This window comes from Phaenicophaeus curvirostris, chromosome 2, assembly GCF_032191515.1.
Source record: "Phaenicophaeus curvirostris isolate KB17595 chromosome 2, BPBGC_Pcur_1.0, whole genome shotgun sequence".
Classification (NCBI taxonomy): Eukaryota; Metazoa; Chordata; class Aves; order Cuculiformes; family Cuculidae; genus Phaenicophaeus; species Phaenicophaeus curvirostris.
This window is the reverse complement of record NC_091393.1, coordinates 69,712,585-69,735,152: the sequence shown is the minus strand read 5'-3', so window position 1 is coordinate 69,735,152 and position 22,568 is coordinate 69,712,585. Positions and strand designations below refer to the sequence as shown.

Here is a 22,568-nt window from a genome sequence, read left to right as displayed (position 1 = left end):
CTATAAGGTCTCTGTGGAGCCTTCCCTGCTTTAGGCTAAATAAGACCAACTCTGTCACTCTGTCCTGATATGGGAGGTGCTCTATCCCACTGATCATCTTTGTGACCCTCCTCTGGACTTGCTAACAGATGTCTTTCCTATGCTGAGGACTTCAGAACTGAACACAGACCTGTTTTGAGCAGGAGGTTGCACTAGATGACCTCCAGAGGTACCTTCCAACCTGAATTATTTGATGATACTGTCTGCTGTTTTGTTTGGTGGAATGCAAATTTGAGCTCCTTATTCCTTCTGCATTAGTGTTTTTCCTTATAGTTATGTGAGCTTTGTATGCCCATTTCTGAGGGGTGTCTGTCTTCCCTAGGTTTCAGTATGACATAGTTGATTCTTCATTCTAGCAATCTTTAATATCTTTGCTAAGGCTTAATTCTGGGTCTTTCAGTACAATTTCTTCAGTTTTTCTTTGCTGCAGATCCAATCATGATACAATTTTTTATCAGTGAGTGGCTTAATGCCTCAAAATTACCCTTTGCAATATTTCTGTATTCTTACCTTCTTCTTGCCGTTTGTGCTTCACAACATTTCTTATGTTTCAAATTTCATGAATTTTATCACTCCTTAGGTTCTGTGGTTAGTGTGTTCTTGGATTAGTTGCAATTAGTAAGAAAACATACTCAGAAGCAACTTTGAAAGAAATAGAACCACCTCTACTGTTGGATGTTTTGTTGGAATCTCTTGCGTACAGTTTCAGAAAAGGGTTGTAAAAATATTTTTCTTACATCTATTACAGTCATCTGGCTTTAAATTGATCTGTTTCTTTAGTCTTCGTATCTTCTCACTTTGTTCTAACTTTACAAATGATAGCAGTCATCCAGAACCAGGCAATGACAGAGATCTGGTTTAGTCAGTTCTCTAATTTAAATATGTGAATAAAGTAACAGCTGACTGTAGAGCCTCCTAAAGATACATTTCCCCACAGACTTCATTAAAATTAAATTTGAACAAGAAAATACATGATCTGAAGGCAGAAAATAAATTTTAAAAATTCCCTTTCCTTACAGCAAGAATGGCGCAACCCTTTTTCAAATTTGTGAGGTTATAATGGATCTTATATACCTCTTCTAGTTTCTCATGGGAATGTACTTACAATTTTTGTTAATACTTTAGTTTTAGTCACTCCTGGGCAGTAGTCCAACTGTAATTTAACTAGGCTTTCCATCTTTATGCTGTTTAAAGGAAGCAATTCCTTAAGGAGACTGTAATAAAAGAAGACAGAATTGCTTAGAGATAGATGCAATGCTGTTTACATCAAGCAAGATGTAACCAGAAGTGCCATTTTGAAAAGCATTGATAAGTTTTAATCTGGAATACTATGTGTAACTGACTATCAATAATCAAGAAGGCTGAACTTAGGCTGAGTAGGAGAAGGTTCTAGGAATGAAGAATCTATTTTATAAAAAAAGATGCTAATGGCACTTTGCTCTGCAGGGTGAAAGCTAAAAAAGGAAATTCTTGTTCTCTATCCAAATCTCACAGGAGACGGAAATTCCTGGGTGGGATCTAGGTTACTGAGGATAAAGAATAGAGCAGGTAAGAGGATATCAAGTGAAGCAGGTTTCTACCTACAAAAGCAAGAAGATAAAAAATATTCCAATATGACAAGTGGTGGTAAAAAAACCAAATGCTTCCTTGTTCTAATTCCTTTTCCTCATCATTTTTAAGACTAAAAGCATATGAAACATTGCCTGAGGTAGCAAGGATGGGGACTTGATTATCCAGGAAACCTTTTCCGTTTGACTTTGGAACTTTGACTTAAGTTCCTATGCACTGTCTATGACTTACTGCATTAACATGGCAACTTCTTGTAGGTAGGGTGACATTGTTTATAAATCAATACAGCTCTTTTTCTATTTACTGGAGCTAAAGGTAAGCTGTAGCAAACTTTTGAGGAATGATCATTAGAAATAGTAATTAGAAGTCTAAATTGTTACTTCTGTGCATATTGTTATTTGGAAGCTGCTGATATATCCATAAACCCCCTTAAAAAAAACCAAACCAAACAAAAAAACCAAACCAAAACGTAAAAAAACAGAACACACCAAAACATGCAAAATGAAAAAAAAAAATCACCCAAAATACTAAGCCAAATTAGACTTGCTTCATGCCTCTGATGTAAATAGTTTGAATGATGACAGTTCAGGCAGCAGTACTTAAAAGTCTGTCCCTGAATACAGTATATTGTCAGTGGAGATTTTCAGAGGCCCATGCTACTACTTCCTTATGCAGTAATTCCTAGGAATGAAAGACTGACTGTATTTGTCACTGCTGTTAAATTAAAAAAGAGTCTCACTAATAAAGAACTTTAAGTCTGCCTAGACAAATCAGATATGGTGGATGAACAAAACAGAATGCACAGAACTGTGTCTTGTAAATGTAAAGGCGATACTGTGTTTTCTGCCAGTGAAGTAATTTGGAAGAGATTTAATGAGTAGAAGACTAACTAGAAGCAGAAAAACAAAAGCAAAAGAGGTCACCTAGGATGTAATACACAGAAGAGAGAGGCAAGGAGAGGAGGCACCAGAGAAGTAGGAGAGTTCAAATTAGAGAATAACTACAGCAAAAAGTGGTGGAAAAAAAAGGGGACACATGGTTGAAACAAGCTATTCTGAAGCATATAATACCCAGGAGAAAATATAGGTGTCAGTCTGTTGTCTTTAGAAAGTCTAATTATCCCCCTCAAAAGGACTATGCCGACTCCCGTCTCTGGCTGCTTCTTAGCATTTCTCAAGCACTTTTCTCAAGAGCAAGAAGAAAGACAATCTTCCACGAATCATAGAATAGCTAGGGCTGGGAGGGACCTTAAAGATAATCTAGTTCCAACACTCCTTCCATGGACAGGGACATATCCCACCAGACCAGGCTGCCCAAGGCCCCATCCAACCTGGCCTTGAACACCTCCAGGGATGGGGCAGCCACAACTTCCCTTGGCAGCCTGTGCCAGTGTCTCACCACTCTCATGGTAAAGAAATTCTTCCTAATGTCTAGTCTAAATCTCCCCCTCTCCAGTTTATACCCAATCCCCCTTGTCAATATCACCACAAGCCTTTATGAATAGTTCCTCTCTAGCTTTCTTGTAGGCCCCTTTCAGGTACTGGAAGGTCGTGATAAGATCTCCTCAGCGCCTTCTCTTCTCCAGGCTGAACAACCCCAACTCTTTCAGCCTGTCCTCATATGAGAGGTGCTCCAGCTCTCTGATCCTCTTTGTAACCCTCCTCTGGAGCCATTCCAACAGTTCCAACAGCTCCATATCCTTCTTATGTTGAGGATTCCAGAACTGGACACAGTACTCCAGATGAGGTCTCACAAGAGAGGAATAGAGGGGCAGGATCACTTCCCTTGCCCTGCCAGCAACGCTTCTTTTGATGCAGCCCAGGATACTGTTGGTCTTCTGGGTTGTGAGTGCACGTTGCTGGCTCATGTCGAGCTTCTCATTGACCAGCACCCGCAAGTCCTTCTCTGCAGGGCTGCTCTCAGTCGCATCATCCCCCATTATGTACTGAAATCGAGGATTGCCCTGACCCAGGTGTAGGACCTTGCACTTGACCTTGTTGAACCTCATGAGTTTCTCAAAGGCCCACTTCTCCAGCCTGTCAGTTTATTCAAAATGATGCATTTTGAGCACTTACCACCAAAGTTTAAGTTTCATTGTATAAAATGTCATCAAAATTAAGAGTAAGTGTGAGAGGAATTATCTTGTTCTCTGTCACAGAGTCCTCCACAATGAGCTGGAATGAATGTCTGAGCATCTGGAGGGGAAAAGAGAGGGAAATTATGAGAAATAAGGGAAAGAAAGGATAAAGTTCTGGTAGTCGTAGAGAAACTTTGATATGGGAAACTTATTGTGCTACATAAAGTCTGGCAGAGCAGATGTGAGTTCTTGAGGGGCTGTGTAAGCCAAAATAAATTTCAGCTGTATGCAAATATTCGTATGGCATCCTTCGTGAGTATATTTTTTTACTAAGATCACAATGCAAACTGGTTTAACTCAGTTGTCTTTAAACTTTATTACAAAATCGCAGTCTAAAAGGAAGTTATCCTGGCACGTGATAAGGTGCTGAAAAGTTTTGTAGCTAGTTTTATATGTGACAAGGACAGAGGTATGTCACAGCCAAATTTTAGAGCTTCTTGTCATGGCTCATCGTACCCTAACTGTAGCCTAATGGAAGTGTCTTAAAGAAAGCCCAAGTGTATATGAGGAACAGATGGCAATTTCCATTCATAGTCTGTGTCCATTAAATAGATTTCACACATATCCTCAAGACTTATATCTATCTGTTGTGCATAAAGAGAGCCATGAGCAGAACACTGCAACGTTTGACCTCTGTATTTTTGTGCCTTCTTTTATGTGAAATTCAGCTACAGTGTGCTCTGACATGAATGATGATTAGTGTCTAGAGATACTGTTGCTTTCTGTTGCACATAAAAGTGACTCAGTGTTTCATTTGAAAACTATTTTTGAGTATTTCAAACAAGTGTTCGGTGAAATAAGATTTACTTGAACCTTAAGAAATTTGTTTCTAAGAAAGATATTATCCCATTTAAAAAGTGTACAAATCAAAGTTCTGACAGGAAGCAAAGAATTGCAAGAATTTAGAAATGTGGAATATGGCGTTTTTACTAATTGATTGTGAAATTTGAAATGTCAAGTCCCATCAGGATATGAGCAGAGTCTATGCTGATTTGGTTCAAGAAGTGGCTTTTTGATACCTCTAGTGGCCATTTTTGCATTACATTGAATAGTAAATACATTTATCTGAGTGCTGAACTTTTAGGTTTTTACGTGTATGCATATGCAGTATGTTTCTGTAAGTTCTAAGCACTGTTTAGACAACATAGGGGGACTTCAGGAGCTGCTGACATAGGCTAGTTTTAGATATTAACGATCCAGTGCTCATCAGTTCTTGCTCAATTTGACCTGAAGTGGAATAATTAAATAAAAGCTTGAATGTTTCTTTAAATGAAATTTTGTCTGTCTCTTGGAAAATCAGATATAGGTGTCACCATTGCAGCCCTTCCCTCTAGCAAGTAATGCTTTCCTCATGGAATAAGGTACTGGTTGTCATGGATGAAGGTGGGACAATAAAGCATAGGATTTTTGTTGATATTGGTTTCCTGGTTGAACCAGCTTTAAGTCTTTGGTTAATCTGCTGTTAATTTCTGGTATTAAGTGGGTTCTTTTCTCTTCAAGGGCCAGATTCATATGCAAAGCTGACATTAGGAGTAGTGTAAGACCTCTATCATATAGATTTTAATTTTATTATGTTCCAACACTTAGCTTTGTTAAATGTAGGTATTTCATATCTGATTTGATGGCTCGGCTGCTTGGCTTAATACTGTATTTTCCTTAGTTGGCATTGATAAACTCCATTTCCAAATCAAGAGCAATGAGATATTTATAATGATTCCATAAAACATGTATCTATTCTTACATGCTAGGATTTTATCAGTTTGGTCTGTATGAATATAAATGGCTGCAGAAGATATAAAAAAGAGGAAAAATTGTTCTGAGAAGTTAAGAATTGTGACTATACTGGGCTTTATTGTAGGATTGCGAAGCAGAAAGTTCTAGTAAAATGTTTTCATTTTGCTTACACTCAGTGTTTATTCTGGAAGAATTAGATTTGTATGTCCGGGACCTGTGAAATATCTATGCTGAATTGCTGAGAAATGCCAGGTTAAAATCTAGGGGACAAAACTCCACATCCTATCTGTTCAGTAAGAGTCAATTAAAGTCAATTCAGTAAATTAAAGATTTCTTTGGTCCACTGCATTCATTTAATGTTAATTCTACTGGGTACAGAGTGATTTTAAAGTCTCAAATGATGACACCTGTTAGTGATTACTAGTTCTCTGCTTTATTTTGCTTACTTTTATCTGGCCTTCAGCTATATTAATTTCCTTGTGAAATAAGTAAAAAAAGAATCTAAGTTATCTAGTTATTTTTCAACAACTGCTAATGTTGTGGTTCAAGCTTAACATAAGAGAGCTAGAAACCTAAAGTAAAGCACCTGAAGCAAAATCACACATTATTTCGTTTCCAGAAGGGTTTTTACATGTATGCTGTCTGTTCCCTTCAGTTGCATTCTAAATACCTTTTTCTTCTTTTATGCGGAATTTGAGTCTTAATGATGCTAAATAGTTTTATACAATGGAATCAACAACCTTCATTTCAACACCTTATATATGTAGCAAGGAGCATTGTCAAGGATTGTTTTGGTATGAGCCCGAATGTGTAATGGTGGAGGGAAATGATCTGCATTGAGCTGGACTGACCTGCATAATTCAAGAAAATGCCTAAGTCTATACCAAGCACATGAGAAGTCCTAAGAAAAATCAATAAGGCTACTTAAAGGCTCAATTCTAAGTTACAGTTCATTTACGTGATTTTTTTTAACTGAGGCGAAAATCAATTCTGTCAGAAAAACAAATTAACATCCTTAATGTTTGCTTTTTGTTCTTTCTTGTGTTTGTCTTAACTCACTATGTCTGTGCTTCTCTTTCATTTGATACTTTATATGACTGTAGTCTTAGTTCCAGTATTGAAATGGCCATGGCAGGCCACATTGAATTTCTGACTAAGGTTCAGAATTGTTCTGGCACAAGGGAACTACTGTCCCCAGTTGGTAAAACATCTGGTGAATTCTGTCCCTCTTTTGGATACAGTTTTGTCTCTGAGCACTGAGAGTTGCATCAGAGACACTACACTCTAAATTTCATTTTATCACCTAAAATGCGTTTAATTAGAAATAATTCATAGGTTTAAACCTTAGATGACTTTTTTTTTATAGCAAGTTCTTCTTTTGAAGCTTATTTGTCTGTGATACGTTACAAATACTGTGTTGCTTATCACCGCAGGCAAGTTGAAACAGTAGGATTTTTATTGTTAGTACGTTCTTCCTCAAGATGATGGTATGAGAGGGAGAGAATCATCATTTTCCTACATAACAATCCATAGTCAGTCCAAAGAGAAGAGGTATTCCTGGAGTTATCCTAGTTATTTATTCTGTAGGCCCAAAATACCGAATCTAGTCTTCAACTGGTAAAAACCAATATTGTTCCACTGACATGACTGCTGACTTAAATTGTTATTTTTTGTGTTGTACCAACCAAGAATCTGGCACATAAAATCTGCCAAGCTTGATGGATGCATTGTGTATGTCTGCATGCTATATTTGGCTTGTAGACATTGTGATGAGTGGGCACAAAAGCAGTTATGTGGGAATTGCAATAACAAAGTGATCTCCAAGTTGATTATGGAAAATATAAAAAGCTGAAGTGATGAAGAATTGAAATATGCATTGGTATATAGCTAGTATACTTCAGTTGCCTCCGTGGACTGATAAGAAAAATTGTGAGGAGACTAAGTGAAAAAAAGGGTCAACCACAGAAGGGGAAAGCTGAAAGACAACTTCTTATTGTAACTTTAGCTGAAGTGCTTAAGGCTGGAGATCAGTGAAGACTTCACATTGGCAGGGCTGTTTATTCCCACTCTTGTGCCACAACTACCTCTGGCAGCTGCATGTTAAAAAGGATCAGGCCACAAATTTGGCCGAGGGGGCCTGTGTCTTCTGAGACCAGTCACAGATGGGTTTTCAGAGAATTTAGGCCACTGGATAGGAGATCTGTCAAACTGTTTGCAGTAGGCACAGGACAGCTTAACTGACTTTAGCTACACTTTATGTAGAAAATTATTGGTGTTTCTTGTGTCAGGGTGCCCTGGTGGCATTCACTCTGGTTCAGGTGATTGATGTGACCAGGGAGTTAACTGACTGACTGCTGTGATGAAAAGCAGAAGCCTGGGACCAATATGTGCCTCCTTGCCTTGAGGCAGCACACCTAGAAGGAATCTTGTTTTACTGCACCCTGTAGCCATGGCTCTATTTCATTATATGCTCCACCACCACAGTTTAGTAGTCCCATTTACATACACACCATCACCTCTGTTAAACCACTCTCCTTTTATTCCACTAGGTTGCAATTCACCTGTCCAGGAACAAGGAATTTAGGAAATTTAGACTATGTAGCTGGACCTCCTATACAACTCATTTTTACCTTTTTAATCTTGTGTTTGTGACTGGTTACCACTATCTTCCAGAATGGTACTCAGGCAGATTCTGAATATAAAGACAATCAAGAGGTGAAGAATCTTCCTTCAAAACAGAGACTGGAACTATATGTTTCTAAAATTCCAGCACAATTTGATTTCTTTAAATAATAAATGTTAATATGTTTATTGAAGTGTTTGAATGCATGGAATCCTTTTTAAAATACATATCTGTCAGAGAGGCACTAAGAGCAGCTTTTCAATTTGAACATCACACTAGTCTGCTCTATCAAATGCTCAGAAATGTTCAGATAAAACTCTGTACCTGGAGCCCAATGCTACATATCTGCAGAAAAAAATTTTAATACCATAATTCTGAACGTATCTGCATTCACTGCAGATCTAATTCAAAGCAGATCTAGAAACGAAGCATTCATCATCCCAAGATTTTTGTCTCTGGGGATGAAAGTCTCTGTGAAAGAAATTTAAAAAACCAATAAGTACGTGTCAGCAAAGAGCTTTTCTAGTGTGCATATACTCAGGCGCATGCATGTGTGCAAACACACGCACACATGACTGACCAGTTGAAATTGTCAGTGTTAGAAGATTATTATAGAGATTCTGATATCCTCAGTTAGATGTCAGTAATCCAGGTGCCTCTGAATACTTAGTCTGTGTTCATAGTCCATTTTACATTAAATATTATATGCTCTCTATTTTACTATTAACCATTATGCTTTGTCCTGAACTTACTTTAATGGGTTTAACATTGTATTTAAAATTTAAATCAACAGCGTAAGTATATAGTAGCTGGCAGATTTTGTAATTTATCATACTGGAAGAATTAGATGTAATTAATTACAGATTAATTATAACATGCAATGCACAGTTTAGTTGTTCTTTACTGGTTCTACTATGTAATTATCCAGCATGCCTTTATGTTCTGGAGTCTGATCTCTAGCAGAGTTCCAGATCCCTACCACTCCCTGTAATGAGAATATCCAAAATAACAATCACTTGTGCTGTAATTTCTCTTGTTTTTTGGACACTTCTCCAGACAAACTCCAGAGTTTGTTCTGCATGTTTTTGAAATAATAATTATACTCTATCAAGAAGGGTGTTTCTTAATTCGTTTCAGAAACAAGAGCTAGAGCTGTGGCTCTGGTGAGGAGATAAAGAGAAAGATGGTCTTGACCAGCATGACTGCTAATGAGTAAATCTGAGGGAAGAGAGTGGTAGGCATGATACCATGTAGTAGAAAGCGAAGATCTTTAAGGCAACATGATGACAGTCTCAGTTGAAAGTACTGGTTTGAGAAAGACGGTAGGTTTTGAATGGACTCTTCTCCCAAGTGACAGGGGACAGGACAAGAGGGAATGGCCTCAAGCTCCGCCAGGGGAGGTTTAGGCTGGACATTAGGAAAAAATTCTTCACAGAAGGGGTCATTGGGCACTGGAACAGGCTGCCCAGGGAGGTGGTTGAGTCCCCTTCCCTGGAGGTGTTTAAGGCACGGGTGGACGAGATGCTAAGGGGCATGGTTTAGTGTTTGATAGGAATGGTTGGACTCGATGATCTGGTGGGTCTCTTCCAACCTGGTTGTTCTGTGATTCTGTGTGATTCTGACTCTGGGCTTACAATAAGGGAAGAGCTGGAAGTCTGTGAGGAGCTGGTGTGAGCCTTCAGGGCAGTGGTTAGTGGTTCCAGGGCATCTGGATGAAGAAAGACAGAGGGGTCCCAAGATGCTATTTTTACCTAGGACCCTGCTGTTGTAGGGACAGATTTCATGTACCTTTCCCAGTACTGTTTTGTTTTTTTTTCCGCTTTTTTTATTCCCCCCACCTTTTTCTCATTTCTTTTTATTTTCTGCTTTCTTTTTCCTTCCCCCTTTGCCCATTTTTGGATTATTTTTTCTGGTTTTTTCCTTTCTCCCTTCCTCTCTCCCTCTCTCCTTTATCTGAAAGATGGCAGACTTTGCTCATCTTTAATTTCTTTATTGTCTCATACAAATCATTGCACTGTTCTTATCACACTTCTTCCCTTTAATGGTGAGTAAATTCGGATGTTCTAGAGACACTCAGTTGCATATGACCTGGGTTTTCTTTCATGTGTATGGCTGGATTAAGATAAACCGGTGTGAATAATGTTCTACGGCTTATCATTTTAATATGGTGTGAAGTTTGAACTATCAAAAGAACTTTCCTTTTATATTTAGGTAATTGTTAAAGCTGAACTTTCAACAAGCAGAGCTGTAAATTTTTTCCCATAGCCCCAGGTTCATTCAAGGGACAGATGTACAGACTTTTCTTATTTTCAGTGTGCCAGTCCTCGTAACCCAGGTGCTGAATTTTGAGTATTTCTGTTTTCTTCAGAAGAAAAAAATTGGTGTGAGATGAGAAACAAGCCTTCTCACTTTCTAACAGAAGAACTGTCAAAGATGAAGAAGAATCTTTAGCTTGGGACAGAATTCACTTGAAATTACTAAATGAAAGCCATGTGGCTGAACTCAGAAGAGGTTTATTATTGAGGTAAAGGTCTATTCTTCGGTGGATGTTAAGTCCTATTTATACTGCTTACCGCATTTCTTGTTAGCTTAGAAGAGAATGAATCTCAGCTTTGACCCTTGTCTCTCTATATAACTTCACAGAAATCATATAACAGTACTTTCAGGTTTCTTGACCTGTGTGAGGTAGATTTGAGGATATGCAGCTATATAACTGAAGAGGCTAGCCTATGTTGGCATTAATCAGATGAAATGCTTACAGCACCAGGAAATTGGAAAAGGGTAAGACTTCTCATCCAGTGGGTGTAAGATTATCTTCTAATGATTTTGAGCATAAGACAAGTCTGGTTTAATCACCATGTTACATTTGTTCTGTTTTCCTTCGTTAATATGCCATTTTTGCAAAATAAATTATTTGACCGTGTCTGATCTTTCTGAAGGTCTGTGAATGACCTTCTCCCCTTTAAATTTTTGTTATACCTTATTTTAAAAACCTCTTTATGTGTCATATTGGAACAAAAATGAGAGCTAAATTTAACTTTTATTCATGGAATTGGGGCTTGCAAATTCAAACTTTTGCACAGAAGGCTTAACAAAACTCTCCTTGACTAAGTACTGGAACTTTGCTATTGTGCCAAAGGAAGAAAAGAAAAGGAAGATTATGAAGGCATAATCACTTAGTTTAGAAACTTTGTAGTTGAATTTTTTTTTTTTAAACTTCTGAGCTTGGTCGTGATTTTTTGAGTGGGTAGGGGAATATATTGGGGCTTTTAGGCAGAAACAGTTCATTATTAAGAGGAAGTCTAAACCCTGGAAACATTTTAACTAGTGCCCTAGCTAGATGAAATGTCTTTGTCTGCTAAAGAACACAAAGTACTTACTGTTTGGTTAAATAAAAAGACTAGGAAATATATTAACAGATAATATCTGTTCTAAATAACAGTTTTGCTAACTGGACTTCATTTGTCTTCTATTACATAATCAAATCCAAATTTTAAAGTGACAGGAGCTGTGTAGTCACATACCTTATTTAGTGCTAGTCCTGTACCCTGCTGCAAATTTGTCTTTCTACATTCTTTGAATAAGTAAATGGTTTTACCCTGTGGAATAGGAGGAAGAGCCCAACTTTTTTGCATATCTTGATGGTAACTATAACTAAACATACCTATAGAGCAATGACCCCACATCCACAGCTCTTCCTGCATCATAATTTAAGGTATACCTTTCAGTGACTTCTGGAATCTGGGTTTATAATATATAGATATAGTATCTTCTGACCTAAATAATCTGAAGTCTGTGCATCAGAAACAACCAGGTATGTATTTGGCAGGATTGGTGCCCTAATCTCAAATATAACATGCTAAGCTTCTTGAACTTGGATATTGGAGCTGTTCAAAGCCTCACTGGACAATGTTCTGAGCAACCGGCTGTTGTTGACCCTGCTTGGACAAGGGGGGTTGAGCAACATGATCTCCAGATCATCTCAGTCCCTATGTGGCTCTGCGATAGAGTTAACTTTTTGGCAGCATTCAACTTGCCAAAGACAGAGATAGGAAGAATGGACATTAAACTAATACTTTCCAGTGAGACAGCAGTTCAGTACAGCCTGTGGGAAACACCACTACAAGCCACTGGATGAGACTATGACAGATTTAGTCCTGTCATTTATTTTGTGGGCTCCAGTATGCTCATTTGCATAGGTTCAATCATAAAACACCTTACATGTCATGCAGTATTCTAGTGTTGAGAAATTTTGGGCACATCTTATGTTTAAGGACTGATAGGCACTTTGAAATTCTTGCTAAATCAAAACCACATTTGGTAAATAATTTTTTTAATAATTATTTCATATGAAGAATGTCTTTGGAGAAAATTCAAAATAACTCTTTCCTGTATCTATATGTGATTGGTTTGGGGATGGAAGCAGTCAGAAAGGCGTGGATTAATTTCTCATCTTTGCCACTGGATTGTTGGGGAATGTTAAGTCTTTTCAAGGGATCTAACAAAAGTTTTATAAAGTTCTGTGACTAGATTAGATGCAGCAGAAATAAGTCTAAAACCTTGAGTGTTAGGGTAAAATATAATAGCTTCTTTTTTGGAAGTATGGCATTACTAAAAGACTAATAAAGGTGCTACATTTTTAGGGCAGCAGTTATTTTGAAAAGTTTGTAAACAAGGTAGGTCAAATGTTTTAGAATGAAGTATGCTTCAAAGACATCAAAAAACAAGTCATGTTTTTAACCTTTTACAGTCATTTACTGTGTTACAACTCTGTTACTGTAAGGCAGTTGCATTTAATGTTAGATCAGTAGAACAGTGTGTTCAAAGAATATTGTGGAGAATGTCCTTGCTAATTGTAGCTTAGTGATACATATGCTGTTTGATGGATTTTAGTAAATAAGAGTACATACTTTAATGAAAGGAGGATCTTTGCCTGTTCTGGTTTGGGGGACGGGGAGAAGAGAGATGGGGGTGGCGGCAGGATTTTTGCCAGGCCAGGAGAATAATTATAACAACGGATTTACTTTACCACTGTTCTTGCTGGGCTTTCTTTACACTATTAGAGAGTACTAATCTTCAGTCTTTTAATGGGTTAACTTCACAGATACGCTTGATATTCTGAAATAGCTGTAAAGGTTTCCATGTGACCCTGTAGGATTAAATAATTAACAGAAGATACTGAACTAATTTTTTTTAGCAGTCAAAAAGTGTACAATTCTTTTTTGCACTACAGGTTTGTATTAATGATTTACTTAGAAAGTTTTATAGATTATATTAATATTGCTGGAGTAGATAATTAATGCCATTAATAAGTACAAAAATAGTCTCAAAATACTTGATGTACATGGATACAATAAAAAGAAGTATTCTCCAACTCCCTACTACAGCTTTCCTAAATCTGGTTTGTACATTTCACAGAAAAAATGGCAGACGTTGGGAGCACTTCTAGAAGTGTCTGTTGAATAAACTGAAAATTTCATCCCTTTACCTAAAGAAAGAATTGGGAAACTTGTTTGAGGAGCTTTACCTGCTGTAATTCAAAGAAACCAAGCAGTAAAGCAGCATGTTGAATGAAACACATTGTTTCCCTGAAACAGAGGAGCATATCTTGAGCTCTTAGCTTACTACAATGTTTGTTTAGCTTCTTGGATCCCTGTGAATGTATGTAATGTTGTTTGCAAGTGTTTTGAATAATACAGACAAATAAGAGCAAGGAACCTCTCACAAGTCCAGAGAAGGGACAGGAAGATGATCAGAGGGCTGGAGCACATTCTGTACAGCGACTGGCTGAAAGAGTTGGACTTGTTCAGCCTAGAGAAGAGGAGGCTCCACCGAGACCTTGTAACAACCTTCCAGTACTTAAAGGGGGCCTACAGGAAGGATAGGGAGGGGTTCTTTATCAGGAAGTGTAGTGATAGGAGGAGGGGTAAGGCTTTTAAGCTGAAAGAGGGTAGATTTTGATCAGATATTAGCAAGAAATTTTTTACTGTGAGGGTGGTGAGACACTGGAACAGGTTGCCCAGAGAAGTCATCGATGCCCTGGAGGTGTTAAAGGACCAGATCTGAGCAAACTGATCTGGTGGAAGGTGTCCCTGCCCATGACAGGGGTTTGGAACTACATGATTTTTAAGGTCCCTGCTAGCTCAAACCATTCTAAGAATTGAAAAGGCATAATTCTTCTTTTTTAACCACTAGATCCCAGTTAGATCCTTATACTATTTAAACAAAAGCACAATTAGATAGCTTAGAGCAGGTGGAAACAGAGAATTCATAGAGACTGCAATATAATATATATAGACTGTTAGCTATAAAGGCAGACATAAGAGAATGCCAAAGAGTATATGTCTTGCCACCTTGCTTAGAGAGAAGAAACTAAATGCAAAGATGAGAGTTGCAAAGCAAGAAGAGATTCTTTCCATCCTCACCTTAAGAACTGGTCCCGCTTGCTGCATTATAATAAGCAAGCTTTTCCATGCTTGAGCTAATTTTGCAGAACTTCTAAACCTTAATTGACTTTGCTGCATTCATAGTAGGTCATTTCTGCATTTTATTGTTTTGGGAAGTGCAGAGCATGGCAGCAACTTCAGAGTGAGTTGCTGGTGGCACACTTCTGAAAGTCTCTGGAGCAGGTGTTGAACCACAGGCCCAGAACCTGACATTCTTTATAATCTGGAACTTTTTAATAAAGAAAAGTGCTTCTGTTAAGTGGTTATTTTTTCCTTATCTGCTCTTAGGGTTGCTCTTGTGGAAAATATTCCTGAAGGGATCAACTACTCAGACAGTGCGCCATCCCATTTGTCTCTTTTCCAAGGCTGGATGAATTTGCTTAATATGGCTGAAAAGTCTGTTGATATAGTATCTTCCCAGTGGGACCTCAATCACAGTCATCCATCAGCATGCCAGGTATGTTCTAACCTAATGAAAAGGTGGGACTCTAACAATCTGTTCTTGTTGTTTCACTATTAATTTTTTGACACTGCAGCCCTTCCCTGTAGCAGACCTAATTGTTTGAGTAGTCTAAAAAAACATTTTCATATGGGGTTTTTCCTGCCTTACGATAGTTTTCAGAGAGTGGTGGCACACTTGGACTAGGTAGCACATCCGACACATATTCATATCACTTCCATCTTAGGAAAGGATGTCATTAAGAAACCTGCAAAATTGTGCCTATATTAATACATCCATAATTTGGGAATACCCATAAATCTATATGCTTATTTATATTTGGTGTGGCTGATGAAGTAAAAGAGCATGCACGTGGACTAATTCTGTAGACAAATAGGTGGATAGAATTAGACGTGCAAAGAACAATGCAGTATCAGATGATTTCTCATACATTTTCAAAATGAATCTTGGGAGTCAGTGGTGCTCAATTAAGAGAAAAAGGAAAAATCATAAATCATAGTGAAGGAGACTGACATGCATTACAGTGATGCTGTGACAACAAACACTTCATTCTTGAGAATCCTCTTAGAAATATAGTAAGAGAAGGTTTCACTTAGTATTGCTTCTGAAGCTAAGATATCGAAGAATTGATAGGCTTAGAGTATCTCCTTGTCACCACATGGATTCTTTGCTGAAAGGAGTGGCTTAGCTGACATTAAATGGGGTTAAAATGACAGCTGGTTAACTGTAAGGAATCAATTCTATTATACTATGTCACAAACTCTTTGCTCTCCTTTCTAGTCCTGTTGATGCAGTGCAGTAAAAAATGCCTTTCGGTAGATGATAGGCAAAGACTGATATTCTGAGTAACTACAGATAGTACTGCAAATAGCCTGTGTTTTCAAGTCATAAACTGGATTCTACTTCTTTTGAAAAATGCTATAGCCTAGTGAATGGCATACACTGACTTTTTTGCAGAAAAAATCTGCTGTTTGTCCATCTAAAAGAGGGAAAATCTGAGGTGAGCAGCCAAATAGAAAATGTAGTGCAAAGCCTTCCCTTTAGAATGCTTAGAAATATTGGAATATAGTTTTTGAATAAATTTATTGAGTATAAAATATTGAGATTTTTTACAACGTAATTATGCAGCTAAGCTTTATTTAAATTTATTGCCTAAGAAACTTCAAACCCATGTACTGTCATTCAGGCAGATGAATTTAAAGAGAATGGTGCCTTAGATGTTTTTAGGATGTGCATGAATTGGTATGTGCATGAATCTTTTAAAAATCTTTTGTCTGAAAAAAATTCAACATGTCATTTGCTTCATAACAAGCAGAGCCTAGCAAATGCAAAAGAGAGGACAAAATTAGCAAACTGGAAATTGGGATTTCTGTAGTTAAGCATCAAGTCCATTGACTGTTCCACATTCTCATGCAAAGTACAAACTGTAAGTTATTGCCAAATGACAGAGCAAGGAAAGGAGAAAGAGATATGCAAGAACTGTATTTGCTCTTTCATCCTCAAGTGAGCTGTTAAAACCAGAAAAATGAAATATTTCTCATAATGCTCTATTCTAGTTATCTATTTCTGCCTGCTAGTAGTCTTCCAAAAGTGAGTAATTAATTCTGTTTAAAGGCAATTAATATTCCAGTCATTTCCTCATTTGTACACTAGTGTGGGCTGAACAGCTGATAGATCTTTCTGTCAAGCTTGTCTATTCATCTTAAAACGCTGTACTGTTATAGGCCAGTTTAATTGCTAAAGAAATTGCCAAGAGGCAGTGTTTCTTAGCCAATCACTGCCCTGGAGAATATACACAAAGCTTAGTGTGTGAAAGAGAGGGGAGAAGATTTGTACTGTTACATCTGCTTCCTCCACTTGTAAAATTAAAGTGAAATTTTAGAGGAATTCACTAATTGTAATCTAGTAATTGTCTGAAGTATAAGTTGAATATCCTTGAGCCTTGGCAATTTGATTTCAGGGAAATTTGCACAAAATAGCAGAAGCATCATGAAAGATAAGGGAGTAAGATGCAAAACTTCGACGTAGTACAGTGCCTAGTGTGCAAATACTACTCGTTCCTTGAATGTTTCTTGTTTTATGAGCAGCTAAGAACATAAACAAGAATCCATATGGGCCCACATCCTGCTCTATAACTAGCAACTTCCATTTTATGAATATTCAAGGCATATTGCAACTCAAGGGTCTCAACCAGAACACTTCAAGAGATGTGAATTTTTGAAGGAGAAAAGCTTAGTAGGCTAGATTGCTAAACCTTACAAGGTTTGCTATGTTCTCTTTATATGTGTTTATGTAGTTACTTAGACACATGCATACATTTATGCACACACATATGTCCAATGTATGTATTGAAGAAAAATACTGCAGGAAATTCTGAAATTTAATATGAACACATACATATCTATGCCAAATACATGTATCATCTGTAAGTATACATATTGCCTATGTTATCCAAATGTAGATTGGACATACCTATATATGTATGTACATGTGCATATATAAAATTGAAGAACTTCCTGCTGTATTTGATTTTATTTTTGTTTGTGGGTATGTTACCTAATGTCCTTGACAGTTGCCTGTCCATGTTTTGTTGTTATAAATCTAAATAAACAGTCCTTGCTGACTGAGCTGTCCAGGTCACAGCTGCTGTGCGCAGCGATCTGAGTTCCTGAGTCTTGCTAAATTGGAGTCTCCAAATGCAAACACATGATGCTACAGTGTTTTGTGTGCTTCCACAGCTTAGGCAGTCAAGTAAAGAAATAGTTCTACATTTGCTTTTCTCATTCAGAAGAATATCAACTGTTTTGGCAACTGTCATCTGTGCGTTTTTGAGATAGCAGGGTAGTTGTCATGTAGAGGCTTTGAGATATTTGTAGAATGGGTATGTGACTCCTCATATGGCGATGATCTTTAGAGATACCAGAGAAAATGGAAACACGGTTTTTGCGATAGGTTTTAAGTCATTTGCAGTGAGTGGAGAAGTGAACATAAGAACATGCCAATTTCATGATTTTCACATCTTGTTTCTTCTAGCTCATCTCATGTTTAGGAACTTTAATTTAGAGTGACTTCTTCCTCACAGATTTCATTTGATGTTTTGCAAATAAGAATTAATGGCATCATGGCTTTTTGTATTGCCCTGCCTGTGAGACAGTTCTCCCTGGATGGCTATTTGGATGACCATAAGATGATTTATGGATAGATCTGCATCTGATTTTTACAGTGATCCCACAAAAATTAGATGGTTCTGACTTAATCTCTGTTTACCTATTTTGCAGCTCCCAAATGGCTTGAGGGGAAAAGTTTCCCACTCCATCTGATAATGTCTCCTATAAACCAACTGTCCAGCTTTATAATAAATTTCTGACAATGTAACTCAGAAATGCATTGCCTGATTTGTTTGGTAGAAAAAATCTTAGTGCCACAGCTTAAGTACCATTTCTTGACAATTAATATAAAATGCAATTAAGTACAAAGACCATATCTCCAAACCTAACAGCTACCAACAGAAATCAACTACAGTCAGCTATGCAGATTGTGGTTTATTTCCTTTTCTGTAAGCTAATCTTTACACAAATGTCTCTCCTCTTGAGGTGGTGGCATTTCCCCAGTGCAGCTGGTACAGACTGAGGCACGGAAAAGAAATAAAAGATGGAGAGTTTTCGAAATGAAAGCACATTCACACCCTTTTCTTTAGCTGTTTTGCTAGGAGAATTTGAACAGACCATTTCAGTTTCTCTGTTCTGGATTAAATAGCTGAAGTTAAAGTTAGATTGTCTTGATTTATTTGCTCTATCGGTTTCTGCCAGCATGCTGTGATTTTTAGTAAAGTATTATAACATACGCCCAGAGGCTTGGTCATAGGACAACTTTTTAAAATATTGGTAGACTTACACAGAATAAATCTGGAAGAAAATTATGGAAGTAACAAGTTAAGCATTGTCTATACCGCAGGAATCCAGGTTACTGAAGAGTATAATAGTTCCATTTTAGACTACTTCAATGAATACAGCATTTTCATGTGCATATCTCCCTTATTTTATTTTTAATGAGGAACGCATGCTGATAAAGACAACAGCAGGCAGGGGAAATCAGCCAGGCTAGAATTAGTCTGCCTAATGATTGTTAAGAAATTGCTTTGGCGACAATTTCAGGGCCTTTTGGCAGTGATAACTCTCTTTTTTAAAAACTTCACCAGGTGGCTGTGGCAGGTACAGTTTGCATTGATGTTTCAGTTGTATGGTAGTTTAAAGCTACCATGAGAATGTCATTTCATTCGTATGATAAATACTTTTTACATCCTGTTTTGTCACTTTCAGTCAGTTATTTGAAACAGCCCTGTGAAAAGTGTAAGAGAATATCTTGTCAAGATAGGCGGGTTTCTAGTAGTATTGTTTGTTAAAAAGCTGACGTGGTAAAAGGAAGCATACTGCAGTTTCATAGCACTTGGCTGCTACTATTTCTCAGTCCTCACAAACTGAGTATATGGAAATCTGATCACTGTCACATAGTCATGCAGCAGCCTGGTGTTGTCTTGCGGAAGAAATGTGGTCTAAATGACAGCACGAAAGTTTGTATTCAACAGAAGCATTTCAAATGTGCTGACAACAGTGACAAACCTCTTCAGACCTTCTGTCCTGTCTTTTTTCCTTTTCATAGAGCAAAACAGTAAAATTGCAAGTAAACATGTCAGTATAGAAACTAAGTTTCAAATTAATATTGATGGCGAAGAAGACGAGATCCTTCAACAATGAAGGAAGAATTTTTAGTACTTTACTACAGTATGTACCAGTTTTTAAAAACAAGTTGTGAGTTTCTTGTAGTTGTTTAGAGTGTCTAGACTAAGCCTTGATGAGTGCATGAATGCCTGCTAAGTGATAATGCAATGGGAGATGGAGACAGAGGGACTTCTTTCCCATCTGGCAATGGGTGGTGTTTCTGTATACCTACAGAAATATATTTGTGGTGAGAGCACTCCTCATATTAATCGTCATTATTTAAAGATGCTTTAAATGTTTTATCAATTTGAGGTTTCGCCTGTAATTGATCAAAAAACGGATACTATAAATGCACGATTTGTGGTGTCCCTGATGGGAACAGAGATGTATTTGCAGAGGAGATGTTTCATTGGAATGCAGGGGTGCGCTCCAAGTGACCTATCCACCCATGGGATGGGATGTTCAGCTGGCAGCATAGCCTGTAAGAGATAGCCAGCTGATCCATCAGGGACCCTGTCCTGGTCACATTAAGGCATAATAAGATCAGGTAAAGCTCGGGAACCCCTGCCATGTTCTTTTTATCCAAACTAAAATTAATACAGAAAATTCATAGAATCATAGAGTGGTTTTCATAGAATCACCAGGTTGGAAAGAACCCACTGGATCACCGAGTCCAACCATTCCTATCAGTCACTAAACCATGCCCCTCAGCGCCTCATCCAGCTGTCTTTTAAACACCTCCAGGGATGGTGACTCAACCACCTCCCTGGGTAGCCTGTTCCAGTGCCCAATGACCCTTTCTGTGAAATATTTTTTCCTGGTGCCAAGCCTGAACCTCCCCTGGCAGAACTTGAGGCCATTCCCCCTCGGCCTGTCCCCTGTCACTTGGGAGAAGAGGCCAGCACCTTCCTCTCTACAACCTCCTTTCAGGTAGTTATAGAGAGCAATAAGGTCTCCCCTCAGCCTCCTCTTCTCCAGGCTAAACAACCCCAGCTCTCTCAGCCGCTTCTCATAAGACTTGTTCTCCAGCCCCCTCACCAGGTTTGTTGCTCTTCTCTGGACTCTCTCCAGAGCCTCAACATCCTTCTTGTGGTGGGGTCCCAGAAGAGAACACGGTATTTGAGGTGCGATCTCACCAGTGCCAAGTACAGAGGGAGAATAACCTCCCTGGACCTGCTGGTCACACCGTTTCTGATACAAGCCAAGATGCCATTGGCCTTCTTGGCCACCTGGGCACACTGCTGGCTCATGTTCAGTCGGCTGTCAACCAACACCCCCAGGTCCCTCTCCTCCGGGCAGCTTTCTAGCCAGACTTCTCCTAGTCTGTAGCACTGCATAGGGTTGTTGTGCCCCAAGTGAAGGACCCGGCATTTGGCCTTGTTAAACCTTATGCCATTTGACTCTGCCCAGCGGTCCAGCCTGTTCAGATCCCTTTGCAGAGCCTCCCTGCCCTCCAGCAGATCAACACTTCCACCCAGCTTAGTGTCATTCACAAACTTGCTAAGGGTGCACTCAATGTCTTCATCCAGGTCATTGATAAAGATGTTGAACAGGGCTGGACCCAGCACTGAGCCCTGGGGAACCCCACTTGTCACTGGCCTCCAGCTGGATTTCACACCATTTCCCACCACTCTCTGGGCCCGGCCATCCAACCAGTTTTCCACCCAGGAGAGTGTGCGCCTGTCCAGGCCAGAGGCTGACAGTTTCCGAAGCAGAATGCTGTGAGAAACTGTGCCAAAGGCTTTACTGAAGTCCAGGAAGACCACATCCACAGCCTTTCCCTCATCCAGCAGCAGAGTCACTTTATCACAGAAGGCGATCAGGTTAGTTTGGCAAGACCTGCCTTTTGTGAACCCATGTTGACTGGGCCTGATCACCCGGTTCTCTTGCATGTGCTTCACGATAGCACTCAAGATCACCTGCTCCATGACTTTCCCTGGCACTGAGGTCAGACTGACTGGCCTGTAGTTCCCTGGATCCTCCCTGTGACCCTTCTCATAGACTGAGTTTTGGTTGGAAGAGAATTTTAAAGGTCATCTATTCCAACGCCCTTGCAGATAGCAGGGATGTCTTCAACTAGATCACGTTGCTCAGAGCCCTGCCCGTCCTTACCTAGGATGTTTCCCGGGATGGGGCATCTACCACCTCTCTGGGCTAACTGTTCCAGTGTTTCACCATTTGTCAAAGCTTTTGTAAATCATATGTAAATAAAATCTTATGCATGTAGAAGTGTCCAAAATTTTATGCAGGCAGTAATGTCCAAAAATAATTTACCTTGGAGTAAAAAATGTAAAGAACCATCCCCTGAAACAAATTACTGTATTGGCTTTAGACAGTAAATTTCTAAGCATTTATTTAGCAGAAGAGTTAACGCATTAATTCATTTTGATAATGCAAATCACTTCTACATCAAATTTATTAATACTTTTTTAATGGGTTTTTTTGTATGCTACAGCTTTCTACTATGCTTCTAGTCAAAATCAGTTTATACAGATAATCCAAACAAAACCCACATGCCCGTTTCTCTTTCTACCTCATAAATTAAATCAAGTCATAGAACCTATCTGAATACCACTTTCTACATATATATTTATAAAAAATATTTAGTTTATTTATGTCATTCAAGCCATGCCTCTTTTCCTTGAAAAAAACCAACACAACTACTGATGTAAGAATTAAGGATCCTTTTAGCTGCATGATGAATGTGAGGGAAAGACACTTCTTGACTTGCACTACAACGCAGTGAGGGCTTCTATGTATGCAAGTTAAATCATGAGTTTTATTTATTTTGTATAGAACTACCTACTCACCTCAAGAAATGCTGAATCTAAGAAGCATTTGG

The 22,568-nt window shown here is 38.5% G+C and overlaps 1 protein-coding gene across 3 annotated transcripts in view; it reads left to right on the top strand.

Moving 5' to 3' along the window:
- Positions 1 to 22,568, top strand: part of PLD5 (phospholipase D family member 5) — a 170,411-nt gene that overhangs the window by 84,135 nt on the left and 63,708 nt on the right. For all 3 annotated transcript variants that reach the window (XM_069852416.1, XM_069852418.1, XM_069852419.1), the window contains one exon: positions 14,837 to 15,005. In XM_069852416.1, coding sequence (XP_069708517.1) covers positions 14,837 to 15,005 — 169 coding nt within the window. The remainder of the gene's footprint in view (positions 1 to 14,836; positions 15,006 to 22,568) is intronic.